This window comes from Ambystoma mexicanum, chromosome 7q, assembly GCF_040938575.1.
Source record: "Ambystoma mexicanum isolate Mex_15411 chromosome 7q, UKY_AmexF1_1, whole genome shotgun sequence".
NCBI lineage: Eukaryota > Metazoa > Chordata > Amphibia > Caudata > Ambystomatidae > Ambystoma > Ambystoma mexicanum.
In genome coordinates, this window is record NC_090941.1 from 522,050,052 (window position 1) to 522,076,600 (window position 26,549).

Sequence of the window (26,549 nt, forward strand, 5' to 3'; positions counted from 1 at the left end):
TACTTGCTCTTAACTATTTCTGAATGCCAACAGTAATACATTAATGTCAACAGCACCCTAGCAATTGAAGTTACCTGTGGGTGTAGGTCTCTGCTGTATGCCATCTAAAATGGGTATTTACTGATTCTGAACTAAGAGATTGTGTAATTTTGAAGTATATTTGTGTGGTGTTGTACAGTGCTCCCTTCTGAAGAAGGCTTGCATTAACTGACTGGTAAATTAATAATTGTTTTATCAAGAAGCCCTGTGTGTAAGTCTTTGCTTGGATACTTGTCACAGTCAAAATCTGTGTAACTCCCCTACAGCTCACATTGACCCCTCTTGAGATGAGCCTGGCTACTTGTCCACACTACCAACCTGTGTAGTACAGACTTATACCAAAGGTTGGGTTATTACTGGGTTGTTGTAGTGCACCCTATGGGTACTGCATAATATCGTGCCGATCAGTACACGTTTACTTCTTCTGATCAGACAGTTATATTAGTTTCTTCTTGTGGTAATAAGTGCACTACTGGTCCAAACATATCCCTGGAGCTGCGAGGGTGTAACCACGGGCACAAGGTCCTACGTGTCCGTTTCGTATGTTTTGTTGGAAGTATTTGCCTATTTTTAGGGTATGAAAGTGGCTGATGCACCCCTTATCTGTAGGGCTGGCTGCAACCCTAAATATGACCTAATCCTCTAGCGAAACCTCCACAATCACCCTAGCCCCATACTCTCCCATCCCCTTTCCTCCATCTTTGTGGGGGTCCCCTAGCATGGGGACCTTACCCGAACCTTTGGCACTGAAAAATTGAACTTCCCCTTTTAATTTAGTATAGTGTGCGGCCACGACCCAGCGAGACCCTGCCCTCCGGCGCCTCATATGAAACCTTTTTTCTGCACGGACGGGGTTGGACCTGGCAGCCAGTGCTGAGACTTTCTTAGCTGTCCGATTTCTCCACTTTTGGTTTTTCAATCTTCTTTAACTTCCCTTTGGTGCCTCACCTCCTCCAGCGCAAGTTGGCCGCAGGATGATTCATGAGATGTGCCTCATGCGACCGCTCGTTCCCTGCCTCGGACCCCCATGCACTCTGTCTTGAGTGTTTGGGGCCCGACCACCGCTGGGACGCATGTTCGGCTTGCAGCACTCTCTGTCATGGGGCATTGAAGAATCAGTTGTCACGGTGGAGAGAGATTTTCCACACTTCTCCGCCCCACCTTAAGGACTTTGTCTCCAGGACCTCTCATCAAGCCAAGGCAGGCCCTCTGTTCAGCACAGCTCCACAATGCAGTGACTCCTTCCCTGGGGTTCCCATGGATCGGGTTTCCTCGAATTCCGCTTCTGGCAGGCCTGAGGCCTCTAAGGCTACCGGCTCGCAAGCAGAGGTGCCCGGGGCTCTACCGGGTGCTCGAGGACAGACCTGAGGCCATCCTGGCTACTGGCTACCAGGCTGTCTCCGGAAGGGCGATTAAGTTTGTCCTCTTCTACTCCAGGGGGGTAAGGGATCGTCAAGTGCAACCTCCAAGAATCTGTCCTCGGCTAGATCCAGCATGGTAACCCGCACAGGTGCCGAGGGCATCCAGCCGACCGGTGCTCGCTCCGAGGTCATGAGTCAGGGCGTTGTGGCTACCGGCTGAGTGCTCAACGCCTACCAGAGTGATCTCTGAGGTCAACACCTCTGCCTCTAGTGCAAGACCCAAGCTGTATCCATTCGTGTTTGAGGCCTTTCTAGGCTCAGGACCTCCGCGCCCTCTGCCCCCTCCGCCCACGGTGTGTTGCAAGGCTCCAAAATGGTGGAACGGCTTGTGGCGGAGCCTGCCAGGCAGGCAGCTATCTTGGATCCAGCTCAGGGCCTACCAGTGCTTTCACCCAAAGAATGGGCTTTTCAGGATGATCCCTGAGCCCTTCCTTCTGGAAGCGGCAGCGGATCCTATGGTGCAGGTTTTTGGTGCCTTCAGGTATACATGTTTCTGATGCTTGTTAATCTGCTTAGAATCACATGCTGTGCATATGGTCCGACATCCAGTGGTAAACACGGAGTATTGCATTTCGTCTTTCGGGGGATTGAAAGGGGACGTCGGCATAGGCGTCTCTGAAACACTATCCTTATCGTGACGTGTGTAGTACCCAAAATCCCTCACGCGCCGAGGTCCCTCAGATTGTTTTTTTCCGCCCAGATAATTGGTCGTCCTATAGCGGAGCTCTTCATGAGACATTGTTTATCTTACAGAATTGTCGATTTAATCCCTGTTAAGTCACTTCGCCTATCAAGAACATCTTCGACGAAGACTACGGGGGTACCGTTTATGGCTGTGGATTCCGGCACCTAAGATCCGGCATTCGGACCTCCATGTGGTCGGGCCTTCTGGCCGGCCTACACAGTAGGGAGAGTGGGCTCGGGGTTTGCCATACTGCTATAATGTCTTTCCTCTTTTCCACTTCTTTCCTTTTTCGTCTGGTCACCCTTCCCTTCTGCTATGGAAAGGACACCATTTAGATTCTGCCCTCTGTGAAGGGTCAGATTTCCGTGGAAAGACAAGCACACTTTGTGTACGCTTGTCTCCCCCTAGAGCACTAAAGCGGTGTTCGGCGTTCAACTCCTAAACCTAATCCCGTAAGGAACGCCGGTTGAAGCGGTGGGCCGCGTACGTTATGTCACTCGTGGAGTCTCCCTCCCCTGCTGCGACAACAGCCGAGAGTGACGGGGGGTACATCGGATGACCAAACGTCCAACGCGGACGTTGTAGACCTTGAGGCGGACGATTCTAGAGCCGCCACGCCCGTCCCCGACCCTTCCAGGCTCGACTCCGGTCTTGCTACAGGGACCACACAGGGGCGTACAATCGCACTGCACAAAACACACAACCCAAGCGCCCGCCTCAACAACCTCGTCGAAGAAAGCGCAAGCGCCATTGGATCGATTTGATCCGAAGCCTTCCCCACATCCGCAGCAGCGCATGACTGGGCTTAATAAACATAACAAAGGCGCAACTCCTCAAACTACACACCCCGAAGTCTCTGAACAAGAAACTTCGACAAGTTTCAAGGTTTCCAAGGCCCGTGCAGGCCCGAAAACTATGAGTAGGCCACAAACTATGAGTAGGCCACAAACTATGAGTAGGCCACAAACTACGAGTAGGCCTCTACCCGGGAAACCATCATCGGAGGCTTTGTCCCCTGAAGATTCAGTAACCATCAGTAAGAGTATCAATAGGATTGCTACGGCGGTGGGCCTAGTACTGGTTTCGCCCACAGTTATGGGCCAATCCGCAGAAAGGTTTTCCACAGGTTTGGAAGATGATCCTGAGGACTCTTACAAAGAGAGCCAGGTACCCCTCTCAAGCACCCTGAGGAGATCCTCTGAACGTCTTAGGGCGGAGGACCCTGTTCCTGCTCAGCTGGGTCCATTTGGGTCATCCAAGTGGACCACGGAACAAGTTGAGGGGTATATGGATCGGCTGGAGCAGGTTTTCGGGGCTTCTAATCAACCTCTGCCGAAAAAAGCTTGGGTAGACCCTAACCCTCACACCCGAGTTGCCCAACGCCTAGATGTTCAACACTATGTTGATTATCAAGAAGATGTCCAGAAGGACACGTATAGAGACATCTATACAGAAGAAGAGGAGACGACTTTTCTGGACAATTATGGGGAAGATCAAGGCACAACGGACAACTGGGAGGACCCCCAGCAGGACGATCACAATTCTGATATCGTTTGCCTCCACTCTTCCCCATCCACACCGGTTCGGCAAGCTCCCCCGGTGGATGATCAAATGGCTTTCAACAACACGTTGAAAAAAGCAGCAGAATTCTTTAAAATTGCCACGCTTGAGGCATTGCCTGAACAGAATTTCGCAGAAAACATTATTAATGACAAGCCTCTGGCAAGCCAGTCTATCCCTCTCTTGAGCTCTGTAAAGAGACAGCTGGCCCCTTCTTTACTCACACCCGCTTAGACTAGGGCTGTGAACCCAAGGGTCGAAAAACTCTTCCGGCCCTCCCCCACCGACCCGCTTTATATCAAAGGACACGCAATCACAGACTCGCTGGTGGTGACCAACACTCGCAAGAGAGCAGGGGTTCCCCTTGCCACGGTAGAGTCACCCCCGGACAAGGAGTCGAAAAGGTTGTATGCCTTAGGCAAACGGGTCACGTCGGCGGCTGCTTATACTGTCCGTATTTCCAATAACACGACGTTACTGGCAAGCTACGTCGACGCCCAATTGAACCTACTCCAGGAAGGCCTCCAGGAGGTTCCAGAGCCAAGCTTCGCGCCATTGTCTCCAAGGGCAAACTTGCCAATCAAAATGTTGTAAAGAACACCCTGGACTCCGCAGAGACAGCAGGCAGGTCTCTCGCACAGGGTACTCTCCTAAAGAGACGCGCGTGGCTGCGCACATCGGGGTTTCAGGCCTGAGACCCAGGCATCCATCATCAGTAAACCTATTGACGAGGCCAACCTCTTCAGGAAGGCGGTAGACGATGCGTTGGAGACAGCCAAGAAGGAGCATGAGACTATTAAGTCGCTGCACCAGATTTCCCAAAAACCCTCTTCAGAGGGGCAGCAATTCTCGGCGGTCCTTTCGAGGACAAGCCTGCGCCGCTCAAAATAATTTCGGCACGGGAAACTTCAACGCAAGTCAACCAGCTGCAAGCCCCACTTACTACCCCCAGAGGGGTCAGAAGCACGGAAAGAATAGAGGCAGAGGCTCCAATTCCAGAGGTGCGTCAACCTCTGGTCAGAAATGACCACCAAGTTCAGGTCCCCTCCCATATCTCCCCAGTCGGGGGGTCGATTAACATCTTTCCTCAAGGCATGGGAGGGGATAACTTCAGACCAGTGGGTATTAAAGACGGTCGCCCACGGTTATTGCGTGGAATTCACCCGACCCCCACAGTTCAGACCGCCGAAACATCAACGCCTTTCACCGGAACATCTGCAGATCCTGGTCCAAGAGGTGGAGGCGCTGCTGGGAAAGGACGCCATAGAAGCCGTCCCGATTCTTCAGGTAAAGGAGGGTATTTATTCAATATACTTCCTTGTACCCAAAAAGGATCTCACCATGCGTCCTGTTCTAGACCTGCGCCCGGCGAACAAGTTCATAAAGCCCCAGAAGGTTTTGCATGGTAACACTTCAAGAGGTGATCCCATTGCTAAAACAAGGGGACTTCATGACAACATTGGATATGAAAGATGCATACTTTCATATTTCAATGCTGCCAACGCACAGAAAATTCCTAAGGTTTGTGATTCAGGACAAACACTACCAGTTCAAGGTACTCCCCTTCGGCATAGCCTCAGCGCCACGAGTGTTTACCAAGGTCCTGGCAGTGGCAGCAGCACACTTGCGCAGACTTTCAGTTCCAGTTTACCCTTACCTCGACGATTGGCTCATCATGGGGGACACGTTTGACGTTTGTTTTTCGAACACCCAAAAGACAGTAGACCTACTGGTCAGCCTGGGATTTTCTATCAACGAAAAGAAATCAGCTTAGTCCCCAGCCAAGTAAAACAGTTCCTGGGGGTTCTAATTCGCACGGAAGACGGTCTAGTTTTCCCTTCCAGCGAGAGGGTTCAGAACATACTCTCAAGTTCCTCAGTATGTAGCCAGTCGAGAGGTGACGGTACGCAAAGCTATGCGTTTGCTAGGGAAGATGGCGTCATGCATACACTTGGTCCCCCACGCGCGGCTGCGCATGTGTCCCATGCAAGAGTGGCTCAACAGCCAGTGGTGTCAGGCCAGCGAACAATGGGAAGATCTGTTAGTTGTCTCGCCAGCCCTCGTTCTCTCTCTGCAGTGGTGGTCGAGGAAGAACCTCTTGAAGGGGAAAACCTTCACCACCCCTGCAGTGGAAGCCACTCTCACGACAGACGCATCTCTCACAGGGTGGGGGGCTCACCTGCTTCACCAGACAGCGCACGGAGTGTGGTCCCCTCAGGTAGCGTCCAACCATATAAACCTACTGGAGCTACTAGCAGTGTTCAAAGCATTGAAAGCCTTTCAGGAGCAACTGCAAGGGAAGACAGTGCTGGTCCTAACCGACAGCACAACAGCAATGTATTATCTGAACAAGCAGGGGGGCACTCACTCTCCAGGGCTATCCAAGCTGTCCCAAAACATGGATATGGGCTCTCAAACACAAGACGATCCTGATATCCCAACATGTTCCAGGGGAACTCAATCTTCTGGCAGACGTACTCGGCAGAGATTTTCCTCTGCCAGAAGAATACGAATGGCGTCTGCACGAAGACATTGTATCCAACGTCTTCGCAGAATGGGGGTTTCCAGAGATCGACCTATTCGCTACTCAGGAGAACGCCTTATGCCCAGATTACGCCTCCAGGTACCCCCAGAACCAATCCAAGGGGAACGGTCTCTGGATAACTTGGTGGGGGAAATTTGTTTACAAAACCCCGACTTCCCTTCTGAACAAGATAGTGCACAAGATGCACCAGGAACCACCCTGGTTCGCGCACCTGATGGAATTGTCCCTCTCCCCACCAGTAAAGCTGCCCTGCCAGTCTCAGGACAGGGGGGAGACTCTGCACCCATGCCCACAAACTCTGAACTTAGCAGCCTGGCTCCTGAAGTCAGAGTTTGAACATCTGCAACTCCCTCAAAGATGCATGGACATACTGACGGAGGCAAGAAAGCCTAACACACGTTATTGCTATGCCAGCAAATGGAAACGTTTTGTCATTTGGTGCAGTTCCAAAGGCATCAATCCCACCGATTGCTCGCCTTCACACATTGTGTTATATCTAACCCATCTGTTGGACTCTGGGTTAGTCTTCAATTCCTTAAAGGTTCACCTAGCGGCGTTGTCAGCCTACACCACGTCACAGCAAAAGGTGTTGTGGTGGAAAATACCTGTGATTAAAGCCTTTATGGAAGGGGTTAAAAGAATATATCCCCCCCCATCACTCAACCAGCCCCTGGGTGGGATCTAAATGTGGTTTTAACTAGGCTCATGGGTCCCCCTTTTGAGCCTATGCATAAAGCTAGTCTGAAAGACCTGACTTACAAGACAGCCTTTCTAGTAGCTATCACTTCTATCAGAAGAGTTAGCGAACTACAGGCCCTCTCGGTCTTGGACCCCTTTGTTACAGTCCACAAGGATAAAGTAGTTCTGCGCACTCATCCCAGATGTGCGCCGAAATTTATTTCAAAGTTCCATGTGAACCAGTCAATCGAACTACCCACGTTCTTCCAGAAACCTACTAACATGGCCGAAAGAAGCCTTCACACACTAGATGTGCGCAGGGCAGTCATGTTCTACATAGATAGAACTAAGCCACTGAGGAAAACTAAACAATTCTTTGTTTCAGTGGCAGCTGGTAGAGAAGGGGACCCTGTCTCTAAATCAGCAATATCAAAGTGGATTGTCAAATGCATCACACTGTTACACTATTGCAAAGAGAGAACTGCCCTTCAAGCCTAGAGCACATTCTACTCGAGGCACTGGGGCATCCATAGCATTCATTGCAAATGTTCCCTTAGAGTCCATTTGCAAAGCGGCAACCTGGAGTTCTGTGCACACCTTTACAAAACACTATTGCCTAGACACTCATTCTAGGTCTGATTCTCAGGTGGGACAAGCAGTACTAAGACATCTTTTTTATACTGTTCCTTCTCACAACCCACCTCCAACTCCGGATACTGCTCGCTATTCTATGCACAGCATGTGATTCTAAGCAGATTAACAAGCATCAGAAGACATGCATTACTTACCGTAAAAGCATTTCTGATTATTGGATCTGCTTAGATTCACATGTGCCCTCTCTGCCTCCCCGCTCGGGGTGGAAGGAACATAGACTGCTTACTACTTTCTCTCTTCATGTACTCACTATAGCCTTGGGCTCCCTCATGGAAGAAAAAATACAATCGGAGGGACCTCGGCGTGTGAGGGATTTTGGGTACTACACATGTCACGATAGGGATAGTGTTTCAGACACGCCTATGCTGACGTCCCCTTTCGGTCTACTTAAAGACAAGGTGCAATACTCCGCGGTTACCACTGGATGTCGGACCATATGCACAGCATGTGAATCTAAGCAGATAGAATCATCAGAAATGCTTTTACGGTAAGTAATGCATGTCATCCTTTGCACCGTATGGCAACATGCATCAGGCGCATCAGCGCTTTCACCAGGAGCGAATGCCCAGTACCTTGCAGGGCCCCTAGGCACCCAGCGGCTTGTGAGGACCGCTTTTTCAAGTGCTTACTCTTCCTCATGTGTTCCCCTCAGATGAAGGTGCTCCTGAAGGGCATTGTAAAGGAGGACATCCTACTGGTGGCGCCACCCTGACCCCCTCCTCTGGGTACTCCTCCTGTTCCTCCTGCGCTCCCGGTGCCAGTCCCTCCACTGGTTCAGACCCTACCGGTCGTTCTGACCCCTCCACCTCCTCCTGTACCATCAACGCCTCCCCTTCAACAGCCGTTGGACCCACCGGCACCTATGTACCCAGGGTCCAGATTCTCCTTGTCTAGTGAAAAGGGGGAGTGGCAGTGACGCCCAGAACGATGAGCCCTCGCCATCTGTTAAGGCCTTTCATGACCACCTTCACGGCCTGACAGAGTTCTTGGTGGTCCTTCTTCCTGAGGAAGCCCTCCAGGAGTCGGTTGTGTTAACAGAGGTCTTGGGGAAACGACCACGATCCGGTCTGGCCTCCCCCTCCAGACGGATGTCCTACAGGTGGGGTGAAGTTTCTGGGAGAAACCCAGGGCCAACGCCCAGATGAATAAGAAGTTGGACAGCAGGTTAAGGCTGACTGATGGGGAGCCAATCTTCTTTGCCTCCCACCCACAGCCCCATTCCTTTGTGGTGGCTGCAGCATTGTTGTATTCTGAACCATTGTCTTCATCGTCTTCCTCCACAGGAGCAAACTCCTGTTTCCTCCCTAAGGAGGACAAAGTCTTTGGGGAAAGCGGTGCTATTCCATCTCAGGACTGAATCTGCAGCAAGCCAACGCAATCCCTCTCTTGGCTGCCGCTAACAAGTAGCTGTGGCGGGAGCTCTCGGAATTTCTGCCCGACCTCCTTCAAGGCCGGGCTGGCAGATGGCCGGGCCATTGTGCAGAACTTAATGGAGTCTTCGGTCTCCCACATTGACACAGCCAGCCGAAGGTTGTGCCTTGGGCTCGAGATCAGAAGGACGGCGTGGATGCACGCCACAAAGTTTTCTTCTGAGGTGCAGGAGCGATCTGCCCTTTGATGGTGTGGACCTTTTTCATTCGTCAACCGATGAGTTGACAAAGCAGAAAACCTCCACTCAGACTGGCAAGTGTTTGGCCATCCTGACAAAATCAGGTCACAAATCCTTCCCTCAATCCCAGGCCAGGACCGAGTCCAAGCCCCACGCTTTCCCCGGATTGAAGGGTTTGGGGGACTGCAGTACACGGAGGCCTGACGGGTCGCACTGCGATAACAGAAGGAAGTGGCAGAACACCTTGCGCAGGTTTTTCTGCTCCCCCCTCCTCGGCATCTGACGCCAAGAAGCAGTGACATCAAGGTCGGGGAGAACAGCTTGCCTGTCGGGCTGTTTGGCTCTGTATTAAAGGGAAAAACGTATTCATATGTAGAGGGGCACCGCCTTTTTAATTGCTATTAGCTTGCATCTTTTTCAGTTGTAGAAAAACAAAATTGCTTTCAATACACTTCTGGTGCATAGGAGTATAATCTCCTTACCCTGGAGACTCAACACAATATTAACCAACCTACCCTGTTGTCACCAACAGGTAACCCCTGTACACTTAATAGTGCACAGGAGTTGCCTGTTGGTGACAACAGGGTAGGTTGGTTAATGCAGTTTGGCTCTGTTCCAGTCCACCTCGAAGCGTCTTTTCAGAAACCTGTGGATACTATCCATAGTCCATGGACTTCAGTCTTCCTCTACCATCCTCTACTCCTCTTTGTCAGATCAGGTCCCCGGCTCTTTTACAGGACGCCCTTTCTCTCTTGGAGATGCAGGCGATATAACTGGTTCCTCTTGTAGACAGGGGCTTCGGTTACTGTTCCAGGATTTTTGTGGTACGCAAGAACGACGAGGCTGGTCTGACGGTGGTCCTGGACCCGTCATTTCGAAATCTGTCTGAGTTTTTCCCCTGGACCTCAAGGATGCGTACCTATCTATAAATCGCATCGGAAGTTTCTGCAGTTCACGATAATGCCGTACCACTTTCAGTACAAGGTGCTGCCCTTCGCCCTGAACTTGGCCCATCGTGTCTTCACGAAGTTGATTAATGCAGTGGCGGGCCTTCTCCGCTTGCAGGGACATCATCTATACACTTATTTGGACCACTGGCTGATGAGGGCGGGGTCACCAAAGGGGTGATGCACTCCTGCCAGAGATTGGCGGATATCCTATCAGCTCATGTTTTCTTCAATCTGAAGAAATCAGTTATGCCCTTCTCAGGAACTGGTCCTCCTAGGGGTACGTTGGAACACTACCGTTCAGCGTGTGTGTGTTCCCCACGCCCGATTGGTGTATGATGCTGTGCAAGTCGGTGGGACACTTTTTGGTCAACTCGACCACCTCGGCATGGTGGTTCCAGCACATTCTGGGCTTGATATCCTCGTGTGTGCTCACTGTACTGTGTGTTCGCCTCAAGATGAGCCACCTTCTGCTCCACCTGGCGGCCAATTTGGATGAAGAGACGAGGGCCTAGTCGGACAGGAACCCAGTACCACTGTTCCTGCTGCCCGTTCTTCACTGGTGGCTGATGAGGACAATGTCTCAGTGGGAGTCCCCTTCACTCGACCAGAAGCTACCATGCTGGTGACAACTGACTCCTCCCTCTCATGGTGATGGGGGCTTCTCTTGAGGGCTATGCGATTCATGGAGGAATGTCCAGGACGGAAGCCCTCTTGCATATCAGTCTGCTCGAGCTCAGGGCAGCGGGCCTAACCCTCGAGGCGTTCTTGCCCCTCATCAGGGACAGGTCTCGTCTGGAAGGACAATTCTACAATGATGTTTTACCCGAACAAGCAGGGTGGCACCCGCTCCCCAAACCTCTGCATGGAGGTGTTTTCGATCGGGAATGTGCCCTGATGGAGGGGGATTTGCATTTCGGCAGTCCGCCCCCTGAGGGACAGCAATGCAGAAGCGGACAACTCCTTGTTGCCCCTGTTCCAGCATTGGGGGTTCGCAGACCTGGATCTGTTTGTGTCGCCTCTGAATTCAAAGTTGCCCCATTTTGCTTCATGGGAGGTCAGCGGTCACTGGGAGACGCCTTCCAGACCTGTTGGCACGAGCGCAGGTGTTATGCGTTCCTGCCCACCCCTCTACTCTAACGAACCCTTTGCAAGTTCCGGTCCTCCGTGGGTTGCAACCTCAACCTGGTTGCCCCCCACTGGCCTTTGAGACCCTAGTTTTCGATCTGCTGCAGATGTGCTCCCAGGGTCCTATCCATCTTCTGATCCCCAGCAGGGACTTCCTCTTGCAGCAGGGCAGGTCAGTGGAACATCCGGACCCAGACAAACTGGCTCTGGCGGCCTGCTTCCTGATCAGCTGAGGCTTTAGCGTGCTAAATTTTCAGATTACAACTGGGACATCATTCTGCATGCCAGGAGGCCCTCGACTCGGTCTCGCTATAAGAAAAAATGGACTAGGTTTTGCCATTGGGCTCATGACAAGGGCATGTACCCTGTCACTTGTCCTTTGGATGATGTACTGGCTTTTTCAGTAAACCTTGCGCGCGTTCTGAAGTTCAGGTGGATATTTGCTGCACGTATTTGGCTGTCATTGGGGCTTACAAGAATTCCCCTGAGCATGTGTTTCGGCAGCCAACTCAGTGGGTAAGGCTCACCTTAAGGTGTTGTCTAGGATTTTTCCTCTGGTGAATAGGTTGCACACAGTTTGGGACATCAATGTGGTTCTTGCAGCTTTGCAGCACAAGCCCTTCGTGCAAATGGCCTCTGTGGACATCCGCTTGGTGACACTAAAGACAGTTTTACTGGTTGCTCACACCTCTGCGTGCATGGTTAGTGAGCTGCAGGCATTGTCCTTGTGCAAGCCCTTCACCACATTTCACGACGACATGGTAATCTTGAGCATCCACCCAAACTTCTTGACTACGGTTGTCTGTCCATTTCTTCTGAATTTCTTCCCGAACACGCAATCAGAGGCAGAGAGGGCCCTGCATTCCTTGTACCTCAAGAGGGTCCTCGAGTTTTATCTCTCTCAGACAAAATCGGAGGAATATTTTGTGACCTTTGGGGGCTCCTGTGCTGGCTCAGGCGTCCAAGGCTTCCATTGCTCGTTGGAGTCAAGACAAGGTAGGCCCTCTGTTCAGCACTGCTCCACGGACCAGGGTTTCTCACTTTCTGGTTCTGGCAGGCCCGAGTCCTCTAGGGCTAGTGGCTCCCAAGCAGAGGGGCCCGCGGGCTCTTCCGGGCAGTCCGGGGCCAGACCTGAGGCCTTCCAGACTACCGACTCCCAAGCTGAGGTGCTCGGGGACCCTACCAGGCTATCCTCGGATGGCCGATCAGGCTCATCCTCTTAGCCAGGGGATAAGGGATCGTCGAGTGCCACTTCCAAGAGTGGTTCCTTGGCTAGATCCAGCACGGCTACCGGCACAGGTTCCGAGGGCTCCCAGCCGACCGGATCTCGCTCCAAGGCCATCACCCAGGGCGTTTCGATTAGCGGCTGTCCGGCTGAGGGCTTAGTGCCTACTAGGGGGATCTCTGAGGTAGACCTCTCTGCTTCGGGTGCATGACCCAAGCTGTATCCTCCCATGTCTGAGGCCGCTTCTGGCTCAGGCGTCCTCCCTCCCAGGGCATGGCGCAAGGTGTCAAAATGGCGGTAGCGGCACGTGCAGAGCCTGCCAGGCAGGCGGCCATCTTGGATCTGGCTCAGGGTCTGCCAGTGCTTTCACCAATCAAGTGGGCTTGGCAGGATGATTCCATCCCCCTTCCCTCCGGAAGGTGTGGTAGATCATATAGTGCAAGGGTTTGGTCCCCTCGGGTACATCTACCCATCACAGACTTAGTTACACTCACCAGGCGCCTCAAAGCTTTGTCCAGGAGCGGAGGCCCAGTGCCTCGGAAGGCAGGGCCCCTAGGTACCCGGCAGCTAGTGAGGACTGCTTCTTCCAACGCTTCCTCTTCCTCATGTGTTCTCCTCAAATGAAAAGGCTCCCTCCACTACGTGGTACTCCTGTTCCCCCGGCGCCGCTGGTCCCTCCACTGGTTCAGGCCTTAGCGTTGTACCGACCCCCTCCACCACCTCCTGTACCACCAACGCCTCCCCCTCAACAACAGTTGCACTTGTCTGCTTCTCTGTTCCTGGAGGGGGGTGGGCTCTGGTACCTATCTCCCAGGGCCTGGACTCCGCTTAGCCTGTGAAAAAGGGTGGAGGGGGGGTGATGACGATGGGCCGATAATGATGCCCTGGATGACGAGCCCTCAGCATCCGTTAAGTCCTTTCATGACCGCCTTCAGGGCCTGGCAGAGTTCATGGGGGAGGGCGGGGGGTCCTCCTGAGTGTTAGGCAAGATTTGGTGCAGTACCGTTTTGGTGCACTACAACAACCTTGTCCTCCTTGCAATAGGAACCCAACCTTTGGTATAACTCTGTACTACACAGGTTGGTAGTGTGGCTGAGTAGCCAGGCTCATCTCAAGAGGGGTCAGTGTCAGCAGTAGGGTGGTTGCACAGAGATTTCCAGTGACAAGTATCTAAATAAACACTTATACTCAAGGTTTCTTGATAAAACAATTATTAATTTAACAGTCAGTTTGAATAAGCCTTCTTCAGAAGGGGTAATGTATATAAGTAACACACAAATACACTCCAAAATACACTTAGTTTCTCTAAATCAGCAAATACCCATTGGGGATGACACACACACTTCCTACACCCACAGGTGACTTAAATAGCTAGGGCACTGGATATTAATGTATCACTGGTGCATTTAGAGCAATACTGAGATGAGTGTCAAAGAAAGGGGGTATAGGATAAAACAAGAGCTCACACATTATTCTGAAGCAGGTTAAGTGCTTTTGAAACCCCAATGCAAAGTAGATTAGCCCCTTCCTGTAAGGGAAGGTAAAGCACAATATCAGAGGTAAGAAGTCTCATTCAGGGAGCCAGGCCAGCCAATGTCAATTGGGCAAACGTCTAGGTGAACTGAAGCACTTCTGGTAGGCAAGTAAAAGTCTTGCACAATGTTTTAGAAGTCCTTTGTAGAAAAAGTAGAATCAATATAGGGCCACAAGCTGGGAGGCATGTGAGAAGTAGAAGAGGCAAGCAACTCTACAGAAGCAACCAAGACAAGTCTCAACTGAGAACAAGTAAGGCTACGCAACAAGAGATAAGTCTTCTCAAACTTTATAGTACCTTTGGTTAGAAGAAATGGTTCCAGCTGGCTTCTGTTCCTTTGCAGCTCTGCAGATCCTTTCGTTCCTGTGCCTCCGTTGTGGGGACAAGCTGGAGGTCTTCTGGGGGCTCCTACACTGCAATGGGACGGTCAGCAACAGCAAAGGACAAAATTCAATTCAGCGGCACTTTGCGGTTTCAGCTCCTCTCGTCTCAGCAAATGACACCACAGCTGTCTCTCGTATACCACTCTGGACTTTCCTCACATCTGGGGTCCAGCACTCTGTTGTTGCTCAGGCTTGATCAGTCCTGCTTGCTGGGAGTCCGGTGGATCTTCCACAAGCTCGGGTCCAACTTAAGTGATGCACTCAGTGTGGTGTTCCTCTCCCTGGCACTTCGGTTCCAGCAGCAGTGGAAGTACAGCCAGCTCCGAGCGGATGTACAAATGGGTTCACTTTAGAGTTGATTGGTCCCACCAACTCAAGAGGAGAAGTCGTCCTTGCAGGGTTTCTCTAGTCGAAACGAAATTCGGAGCTTCAGCACAGCAGCAGGTTTTCACCGGGCCGGTCCAGGAGTTGCAGCATGCGTCTCTTCCAAGTTCTTCTTTGGATTCCTTCGTCCAGTGGTCGACTCTGCCTCCCAACCCAAAAGCCTCGCCTTTTATACAGGTTTCTCCCATTCATTCCAGCCTAGATGTTAATCACACAGCAGGGTGGCTGTCCTTGCCGGACAGGCAGCCTGTCAATCAGCTATGGGTGCATTCCTGTAAACATGGGGATTAAGCACAGGGAGTTTTGCGCACCTCCCTCACTTCCTGCCCCTGCCAGAAACTCTGGAGCCAGAGGCGGGTTTCACTCGTGAATCCCTCCAAAGACAAAATGGACAAAGCGACCAAACCTGGTTTGGCGTGCAGAGTAAATCTCAAGAAGGACCTTTCCAGCAAGAAATGGTAAAAAAAGACGACCGGGCCATTTTCACAAAATGGGCACCCATGGGTGCCTTACTGCAGCAGCGAACGCAGCCTGCGGTAAAAACACACAATGGTAGTAAAAAGTAAACCACTGCCACCAGCCATTAATTGTAGAAGGGGTGACATAATATTGTTACATGAGAAACTAGACAAAGGGGATACTAAGTAACCCCTTCAGCACCCTATTGTAAGACGGCGTTTGCTGGGTCTACAAAGTTACACATGTAAGTAAAGTCAGTTTCACTTCACTGCTCTTGGAAACAGTAGTTTATCCAAGAGAAGGTATTTAAACCTTGGGGAAATCTCTAAGACTTCCCTATGCCACTGCACTGAAGGTGTTGCGTGCCACAATGTAAAAAGATTATGCCTACGGAGTTTGTCAGACTCCAAAAACCAACAGAAACGTAGAGTTCAAATCACAGAAAAATACATGAGCGAGTGGGAAAAAGGTCTCACTCTCTCCAGGTAAAAGATCAAAAGTCCAGCAAAAGGGCTGGGGGTCTCTAAGGTAGAGAGGAATAAAAACATTTCTTATAATTCTCCCCAACACCGAGGAAGCCCCTCAGGAGTCGGGGGTGCTCGCAGAGGTCTTGAGGAAGCACACTGCAGTCCGATCTGGCACTCCACTTCAGAGAGATGTGCTGCAGGCGGTGCGGAAAGTCTAGGAGAAGCCCAGGGCCAACCCCCAGATTAGCAAGAAGTTGGACAGCAGGTTTAGGCTGACGGATGGGGAGACAATCCTCTTTGCCTCCCTCCCGCAGCCCCATTCGTCCGTGCTGGCCGCTGCCTTGCTATATTCTTTTTTTAATATTTTTTTTTAAACTTTATAATTTTCAACAAGGTACAACAAAAACAGTATCTACATCTTAGGTCAATGAGTTACAAACCACACAATAGCTTAAGACAGTTATTATAATAGAATTGCCAATCGTAACTCTATATTCTACAATATTTAACTAGGACTAACCTAAAACATAACCATATGCACTAAACAAATGTCAACAGACAAGTAAGACTACACAAAACAAAACCACCACATAACCAACACAAACCCCCCCAATATCCACATTATCAGAAAGTAAACCATTTCACTCCAATCCAGCATCGCCCATAAAGATCAACAAAGCTTCCCCACCGTTCTTCATAAAGGGTTTCCTTGTTTTGTTTACTATACATAGTTTTTTCAAATCTTGATAAAACCTTAACATCCAAAATCCACTCTTCCACAAAACTTTGCTCACTCCACACGAAATGATCCAACTATTATCTTGCCCCCCACTTGACAATAGTAAGATGATTGCCAAGGGATTGCGTGGATAAACAATGTTCCAGATTTGGTCAATCCTGTCAATAACATCCCTCCAAAATCCCACCACTCTTTCACAACTCCACCACATATGTATCAAATTACCCTTTTCCTTCCTACAACCCAAACAGCGATCATCATCAACCAACCCCAATCCACACATACGCACTGGGGTCCAATATATTCTTCCCAGTATCCTTTGAAGGATGTAACATAATTGTAAATCCACTTTAGCATTCACAGGGATTTTCCAAACTTTTTCCCATTCTTTTGGCGTAAGTTCCCTGCCTAACTCCCCTGGCCATGACACGCGTAACTTTTCCCAGGAATGGAACCATTTCCCATCAAGTTGCATAACTTGCATAGAATTCGACACTTTTTGAGAACTATTAACCAATAACTTAAACATTTCCGGTTTCTTCAAAAATGGAGCATCCATCATTTGTCTCCTTTCTGAGAGTAAATTTACCAGTATATTATATCTTCCTAATTCCATATTCTGCAGTCCAAACCTCTCAACCAAACTTTCAAAAGGTACCACTCCATCACTCCACATGTCACCTATTGTTAAAATACCTCTCTTAACCCAACTTCTCCAATTCAGTACTTTATTAATGATCTGCAGGTCTGGATTATGCCAAAGGGATGCCTCCTCATAAATATAAAGTCCTTGTCCACTTCCCACTATCAATGATGACAATGCTTCTTTTGTAGCTAATGCTGCTTTCAAACACTGCACCTTCCTAGGTAACTTCCAAAAAGAAAACAAACAATTGATATCATACGGGAAAAACTGTTGCGTCACAATTTGCACCCACCACGGCACCTGATGCAGATCCCCACCAGTGTAATCAGACACTTTTTTCAGTAAAAACTCACTACTATAATCCTTTAGTATGGGCTACCCAAAACCTCCATCTTTAACTTTCCGAACCATAATGTACCAAGGAATTCTAGCTCTCTTCCCGAATCCCCATAAAAAATCTATACGCTCAAATGCTCTCTTTGTAAAATGCAGATGTAAAGATTGGACAACATACAGAACCTTTGGTAGCAGAAGCATTTTAATTGCATTAATTTTACCCCAAATAGTAAGATATATAATCCCCACCTCATAATGTCCCTTTTAAGAACCTCAATGATCTTATCCACCTTATAATTTACTAACTTCTTAAAATCCTAAGTAGTATAAATACCCAAATATTTCACAGTAGAATATTCCCATTTACAATTCCATTCTAGCAAATGTTCACCTCCTGACGTGTTCCTCACCGGAAATACTACCGTTTTTTCCCAGTTGATCCGGTAACCCGATAATTTTCCCACTTCCTCAAAAACACTCTTCAATACTTGACCACCACATAATCTGCATAGGCCAATGCCTTAACTTCCCCATCCCCCACACCTAACCCTCTGATACACCCATCATAGGATCCAGTAAATCATAATAGGCAAATTCGATTTTAGCTGGGTGGGCCTAGAAACACAGTGTGCAAAGTAAGCAAAGTGCCATAAAACACAGTAGGTCACAATAGGTAGATTCCATTTTTTGCTAGGTGGGCCTAAAAGCACAGTGTACAGAGGAAGCAAGGTGCCATAAGTACATAGTAAATCACAATAGGCAGATTCAATTTTTTGCTTGGTGTGCCTAAAGCACAGTCAGTATGAGTAAGCAACGTGCCATAGAGCACTGCACATTGCAGTGGGCGGATTCGAATTTTGCTAATGGGTATATCACTTGTCACTTAGTCTTAGGCAGTTGTGTCAATAGGAGGTTATAGCAGGCTACTGTGAGAACAGGCGTAATAATGTATGGCTAGAGGACATTGAGTTGGGAATAGGGGCAATCTTTACAGACCCTTGTAATAGCCATGTAATACGGAATATGCAGCAATAATAAACAGTTTGGAGCATGTTAGGTCTTTAAATAGTATTACATTGCGACTTACTTGGGGCATAGGATACAGGATGCCGTAGCAGTGCATACCGATGGTAATCGGCGGTGTGACATAGGTGGTAGGCGGGATATGGTGGTCTAGACCAGAAGTAGATAAACATAGTTGGTCGAGCGGCAGCACAGTTAGTCTTAACCGGTGTAAATGATGCTGGTACAAGATATATACTTCGTGTATAAAGGAGTTCCATTGTCTTAACAGTTGAAGATGCAGGTAACTAACAAAATAGCTGATGATTTGGAGCAGTTGAAAAGTAGGATCACTGTGCTTGCTGGTTGAAGTATTACGTGTTCTGCTGTGTGCGGAAGAGTTCTCCTACGGAAAGTGCCCCACTATCCCTGGTAATTGATAGAGAATTCGGTGCAAGTCCAACCATAACACGCTAAACACTGAAAGAATTTCTTTTTGCAAATAGTGCCTCTTTAATCACTCTGGAGGAGTCTTGGATTCTGTTTAGACAAGGTATTTATTGTGATTTGCCAATAGATTCCATGTCTAATCAGTGTCTGCCTCTTTGACTTTGCGACAGTCACCTTTAAGGGATTTATTAAGGGGGACTGGGGAAGTCTGGTACCAATGAGAAAAGCCACCAATCATGTGGTACGCCCCTTGTAGGTGGTAAATGGAGATTCCTACAGAGTTCCCATGTCCACCCTGGGGCTGATCAGCTGTGCACATAAAGTTAGTGTGTTTCAGAAAGTCTCTTTTGAGAAATGCCAGAAAGGTGTTTAATGTTATTATTACATGACAGGAAGCAGCCTGAAAGGATAAAAAAAGCCCCAGGACACCACCTCTATGATTAAGCTTAGAGGAACTGGCAGGAAGCATTGGGCTTTGCCTTCTGGATCCAGTGCTGGAGCACAACCTGGTGTCGAACACACCTCGGGTGCACAATCCCTTTATGCAGATCATAGCAGAAAACATAGCAGCAGAGAAAAACAATGTACACACACACACACACTCACACACTCACACACTAGCACACACTCACACACTAGCACACACTCACACACTCACACACTAGCACGCACACTAGCACACACACACACTAGCACACACACTAGCACACACACTAGCACACACACTAACACACTCACACACTCACACACTCACACACTAACACACTCACACACTAACACTAACACACACACCGTTAGCACACACACACACACCGTTAGCACACATTTACCCCACACCTATTCAATGGCACTGCTGACTGATCTCAAAATGGAGGGCAGGCATTTTTAGACACTATGTGCAAATTCAATCAGAAGCACAAGCGGAAAGGCTGATCTTAAGTGAACCTCTGGACTGTGCTGGGAAAGTGGTGAAATTATTAGGCATACATAAATCTGGAATGATTACACTAATGGGGAAACAGACACCCAAACTATAAAAGGTCTGAAGTATTCTGACTTTGAGGGTGGTACAACAGTGTTCCAGGGAGTCTGTGATGTAGCAAAGGGAGGAGAGTTGGAGAGGGTGAATGTGATGGCCAAGCCAACAAAGCAGACCTAGTAAAAGAGAAATGCAAACCGCAGGTGTCTGAGCCAAGCAAGCCATCCTGTAGGACAGGAAAGGCTCCGGGGTGTGTGGACGGCTATACTGAAAATACTGAGAGCCTCGATTCATGGCTTGCAGGAGCCCAGGCGTGAGTGCTTGAGAGGAAAAGCTGCAGATGCAAGTTCCAACCCACATACGTAGCTGCAAACACACTAGTGCCAACTAAAAAACTTTGCAGCCGAGAAGAAACCATCCGCTGAGGAGGCATAATTGCTGGAGCCTGACAAATACCTAGATAGTGGGGAGTAAATCATACCAGAAGAGCCCCTCGGGCAACAGGGAAAGCTATAGGTCTTGTTCTGATAATGTATCACAGAGCCTTAGGGCAAGAGGGGTGACTCAACTTATCTTGCACAGTAGAACTACATCAAGGCCACAGACTCCCGGAGGAACACTTGACGTTGAAGTGTGCACGGCACTCAAAACACTTGAGATTGAAGGATTTAAAGGACACTCTCCTTGTGACTGATTTAAAGGATGCTCTCCTCGGTGTGGACACCCCAACAACTTGGGACTTTGAATAAGGACTGAACATTGGGCACATTTTGCTACATACTCTCAAATTTCCCTTCCCAGGATTTACGCAAAGCCTCTCAATCTGACACTTTTACCTGAAGTAAGCCCTATTTTATTTAGTTCAGCGCATCCTTTAGCTCTTGTTGTATACCCTTTGTGAGGGAAATGCAAGGTTTTGGGCAACTCTTCCGGAGTAAGTGACACGCCCTGAAAAAGAGACAGGAAGGGAGGTGGGAAGAAAACATTACAAGGTGGGAGGTTGGCTACAAATACCTGCGACACCAGGATCTCAAACTGCTGTAGTTTAAATAACCTCAGTTTATGGCTAGATACTTAGCCCTGCTAAATGCAGCTGTTCTGTTCATGTTCCACACCTTTTTTCTTGTCCAGACTACCCTTACCCATGTGTTGGTCTCAGAATAAAACTGGTTGTACCTTGTTCATATTGTGTGCAAGTGTTCTGTTCCTTCCTCCCTGTGATGAATGTTATTCTCAAATGCGAGATTTAGTCCCCATTTTTAATATAACTTCTGTATTCTTGCAGACACTCTGGGTGTTATTGATGTGGACTGGTCTAGTCTCATGCCAAAACAACCAAAAGAACCTCGGGAAGCAGGAGCAGCCCTTTTAAAATTCACTCCAGGTGCAGTTCTGTTGCGAGTTGGTATTTCAAAACGACTAGCCGGTCCTGACCTTTTCACAAAAGTTAAAGAAACCTGTCGGAGAGTTTTGGAAAAGCCTAAAGGTAAATCCAGATTATTTGGATGACACTAGTAACATTACCAGTGACAATTTGATGTTGTATATGAATGTTTGTTTCCCCAAAATAGCTTTTTAGGTGAATTTGTGCCTTCTGGTGAATTAATTGTCGCATAGAAAATGTCAAAACAACGATTCAAGGAAGACTATTATCAGGCTCTGGTTTGGGATGTACCTATGGACTAGTGTGTATTTTAATAAATCCTAAGAGAATGTCATTATAAAATCATATTTGTGCATAGTTCTGAGTCCTTGACTGACATAAAGGTAGTTTTCCAGAAACTGGCTACAATGTTCCTCCATACGGTATCCATGGTTGATTAGTTATGCAAAAAGAGTAAGGGAGGAGCGTTTTGTTGGGTTGGGTTGAGAGAATAGTACTACTTACATATGCCAGACCATTTTTTTAAATGTCTTTATTGCATGTTTGATGCTTCACTATCATCTCTTAGTACTTAAACTGCTTCTAAAATCGCTATTTTAAACAAATCTCTCCAATCGCTAGACATAAATTAAGCAGTATTGCATCGCAATATGCTGTGCAATTATGTGGGTATACTAATTACTTTGACACTCGTGTATCACAGCTCGCGATTCCAATGATCCTTTTCAAAGAAATCCGAGCTCGCCCTGCATTCTTCTCTTGCCCTTGGAGTACTGTACACTCTCCTTCCTTTGTTCTCCAGAAGTTCAAAGGGGCTAATGGAGAGCTTGGCACTGATTATCGCCTCTGCTTTTAAAAATGCCAACTAATTGTGGTGGAATTTTAGCCAGTCTAAGATGTTTCTTTTTCAAATTATTTTCAAGGACCAGTATACGTAAACTTTGTGTCAGATCAGCAATTCCATAATGTATAATGAAAGCATGCTCCTAGAAAAACACTGGTGTCTCCATGCTTTTCAGTAAAGTTTAGGTTAGTGCATCTAAATCTCATAGTGTGAACTATATTTAATTGTGCAGGAGAAGTGGCATCATATTGACGAGCATGGGAGAACCCTCAACAAAATGTACATTCACACAATCAAATCTTATTGTTGGAATACCTAGTTCTGGATGGCTAATAATATATCTATGCATCTGGTGCTCAATATAAGAGCTGATCACAAACTCCTTGACATTCTATCTCATCAATATGCCACTTTAAGCCTGGTATCCTGAAAGTGACAATCCGCAAACTATACGTTTTCACCTAGTTTGCCCTCTTTTTCGCCTAGTTTGCCCTCTTTTTCGCCTAGTTTGCCCTCTTTTTCGGCCTGCTACAATGCTATCCACTTGGCGTAGTCTCTAGCGTTGTCCTTCTCTTCCTCTTGCATAATTACTTCACAAAGCGAACTAGATGTTTATGCAAAGTAGCAATCAATAGTTCCAACCAGTCTGTGAAGCTACAGCCCTACTGCAACAACATACATTGTATTTAGTCTCCAGCTCTCTTTGATAATGATTATATCACATATTAGTTCCTGGGCGAGAGAGGCACAAGCCAAACAGGGGGTCGGAAACACTGGTGGAATTTGCAAGTTACCGCTTACGTTTCATTCTTGCCCACCTATGCCTCTTTGCTGGCTAACATCTTGTTGCCAGTGACCCGAGCCGCATTTCTCCCCACGCCCCACTCACCCGTGCAACTCCCTGGCCACTCGCAGCTACTAGATTTTTTATTTTTTTATGCGAACGTGGACATTTGTTTAGTTTGTTTATAAAGGAAGTAGACCTGGGGTGAATCTTTTAAAGCCTGATTCCCTTAAGAATAAAAAATGGTGTCTGTACCGTGGATGGCGTCCCAAGTTGCTAATAGCAATAAATACCACTTTGGGCTGGAAATGCTTCAATCCGGCCCATCTGGCCTGGTCTAGTGGGATGTTCTCGTCCCTGCCTCCTCCCTAAATGCTATATTGAATCTGTTCATATCAATGACTGGCAAGGGTCATCTTGCCCATCTGAATTTACTTACGACCCTGCCTTCCGCAACACCCAACTCTGTACCTAGTCTTCAGGTCTGACTTTTTTCCAACTTTGATATTTTTATTGTTTTATTCATTACATTTATAAATTTATCTTCACACCTCACATGGTGTGGCAGGTAAAAAGTGTACAGGGACACTACACTGAAAAACACTGCCTGCACAGAGCTTTGCACTGAAAACAGTTTTCAGCGCCACTTCATAATTTTGTTTTGTTTTTCTGTATCCTATCATGCAGCTAAAGTTTTTACAGACATTCATCAAACTTGTGTATGTATTCTGAATCATTTATCATTTTGTGTCTTAGATACGAATAGCTTCATATGACTTTAAAAATAATTGTACGAAATTGTTAATAAAATAACTGATAATCAAGGCAATTTGAATGTGCGCACTCTGCTAATAAAATTTTTAAAATGACTTTATACAAAAATGCAGCACTGCGCGAACCAAAGCTTATCTTTGTGCACGATTAGCTGAGCTGTGCACTTAACTTTTTTCCATGGCGGACACTGTGGATGGCAAGATGTTAAATTGTGCTTGTGTTTTTGCTGAGTGAGTTTTCATCCTTTATCTGGGAAGCCTCCTTTCTTCTTTTTCTGTATCATACCACTGGGTAACATAATATCACTCCAAAAATGTTTCATGCAATGTATTCTTTGCATTTGTTACCATATGCTAACCCTAGTCATCTCTCACTGGATGGTGCAACAACCTCTACGCTGGTGTTCCAGACATCACCCTGGTCTCCCTTAAGAGAGTATCCTGCATACAGCAGCCCATCCCTTCAAAGTAGTGGGGAAATATGACCAGTTATCATTGTGGGCACATTGGGGGCTTCACTGGCTGGCCCTCTGGGCCTGCATCACCTACAAGACGGTAACCAAAAATGACCCTGCTTATCTTGCTGTATACCTTCCATCTCCTGATGCCAGCGCAGTACCAGACATCGGAAAAATTGCCAGATTGGAAACCAAGAACGTAAAAAAAAGGAAAAGACCAGGAAACAGTTTTATCCCAACTACACACCAAGACTATGAACCAACATTCGGCCTGACATCTTAGTGACCTCTTCATTTCGGAAAAGGGCTGAAGACTCCTGTTTTACATCTAATTGATGGATAATCTGCATATTATCCACGTCACACTGTTGGCCTAACTTCCCCCTTGAGGTGGTAGGTAGATGGTCCTAAAGTCCAGCTCTGGCCAAGGGCCCTTGTGATATTTGCATTTCCCCTGAATTGCTACTCGACTTCTCCCTGACGAGTGCTAATCTGGGTACTTCCGAGAGACGCAAATGTGATGGATGTGCCCCTGAGGTACCCTAAGCCTTTCCAATTTGGGTTACACCAAGTACCCGGTTTTGTCCTTTAAAAGTGCTCGCACATCACTGACGGCAAGTTCCCTACTGGTTAGTGACGGATTACTCAATTGTAGGCTGGCTACTAACTGGGTGTACCTAGATGTGGCTCTAAAGAGCACCTTCTTAAAATCCTGTACAGTTACCAGAATTGGATGCCAATGTGTGGGTGAATGTGAAAACAATGTTGCATGCATTGGCTTTTCCTCAACTAACCAGGTTATCAGGATAGCAAGGAAGGGTGGCGCTGCATGGACAAAATGGATGACACAGATTTAGCCTTCAAAGGGCATTTCCTAGATGTGCCTGGTGCCTGGCCAGCTCTAAATCTACCTTTGAGTCTACTGTGAAAGGGAGCGCTGGGCACTTTTCGTGTCAGGAGCTGGTCTCTGTTCTCACCAGATGGTTCCAGGCAACTTCTTGAAGACGACCCCCAAATTAAGAAAAGATGCAGACCTCGGCAGTGCAGACCCTTCAGGACACCTCATGGGATTACAGAAGGATGGTTCCAGCAACGGTCGCCACGGTCCAGCGGTGACAGTCTATCTTCCAGCATGTATGATATGATATGATATGATATGATATGATATGATATTTGTAACGCGCCTATACACAAGTGTTTCAAGGCGCGACGAGGCAGGGAGGGAGGGAAACAAGGGGAAGACAGACAAACGATCCTACTAGGCCAGGTGTCATTCAGATCGCGCAAGTGCAGAGGTAAGGGGAAAAGGAGAAAGTGCAGGGGGAGGAGGTGGGGGGGAAGTGCGGTACAAGGTAAGTAGCGTAAAAAATAAATAAATAATAAGTAATAAATAAAAGGGCCAGCTGGTGGCAAGTGCGAGGTAAGTGCAGAGCAAGTGCTGGGAAGGGGGCTGTAGGGATGCAGTGACAGTCCCACAGTGCAGGGGGAGCCAGGGAGGCAGTGCAAGTGGAGAGTGGCTGGGACCTGGACCGAGGTCGCTGAGAGTGGCTCAGATGCAGGTTTAGTGCAGAATTCAGTGGGGAGTTAAGCAGGTTTAGCAGGGGAGAGGGAGAGAGAAGGCAGAAGCGAAGAGGAAGGTTTTGAGGTGCTTCCGGAACCGGAGATGGTTCTCCTCAAGTTTCAGGGAGGCAGGAAGGCTGTTCCAGAGGGAGGCCCCTGCTGCGGAGAGAGATCTACCCCCAGCTCGTTGCTTCGAGAAGCGGCTGACCATGAGGGAGTTGGAGAAGGATGAGCGAAGGGCTCGTGAAGGAAGATATTTAGGAAGAGAGAGTTGAAGGTATTTAGGCCCCAGGCCCCAGAAGGCCTTGTGGACAATGCAGAGGGTTTTGAACTTAATCCTCGCAGCCACTGGGAGCCAGTGAAGAGATTTCAGTCCTGGAGAGATACGGTCCCTGGGCTTGAGGCCAAGGACAAGTCTCGCAGTTCTGTTCTGGATAAGTTGCAGAGGGCGGAGAGTGGAGGCAGGCAGATTAAGATAGAGGCTGTTACAGTAGTCCAGCCTTGAGAGAACCAGGGCTCGGGAGACAGTGAGCTTCTGGGGGAAGGAGAGGAAGGGAAGAATACCTCTGAGGAGGTGCAGCTGGTAGTGTGACTTCTTAGAGACGTCAGATATATGAGGAGAGAAGGAGAGTGTGGAGTCGAAGATGACCCCAAGGTTTTTAGCCTTGCAGGTAGGGGCAGGAAGGGGGCCAAGGGAGGCCGGCCAGAGAGCTGCAGGGAAGGAGGGAGTGGGTGTGCCGATGAGTAGAATCTCAGTCTTACTGGCGTTAAGGCAGAGGTCATTGGCGGCACACCATTCCTGGATAGCAGACAGACAGTCGGAGATGAGGGAAGGAGAGGAGGAGGCCGAGGGTAGCCTGAAAATGAGCTGGGTAT

At 48.3% G+C, this 26,549-nt stretch overlaps 1 protein-coding gene across 2 annotated transcripts in view; it reads left to right on the top strand.

Moving 5' to 3' along the window:
* ZC3H13 (zinc finger CCCH-type containing 13) overlaps positions 1-26,549 on the top strand; it is a 1,331,719-nt gene that overhangs the window by 1,171,645 nt on the left and 133,525 nt on the right. For both annotated transcript variants that reach the window (XM_069639959.1, XM_069639960.1), the window contains exon 18: positions 21,156-21,356. In XM_069639959.1, coding sequence (XP_069496060.1) covers positions 21,156-21,356 — 201 coding nt within the window. The remainder of the gene's footprint in view (positions 1-21,155; positions 21,357-26,549) is intronic.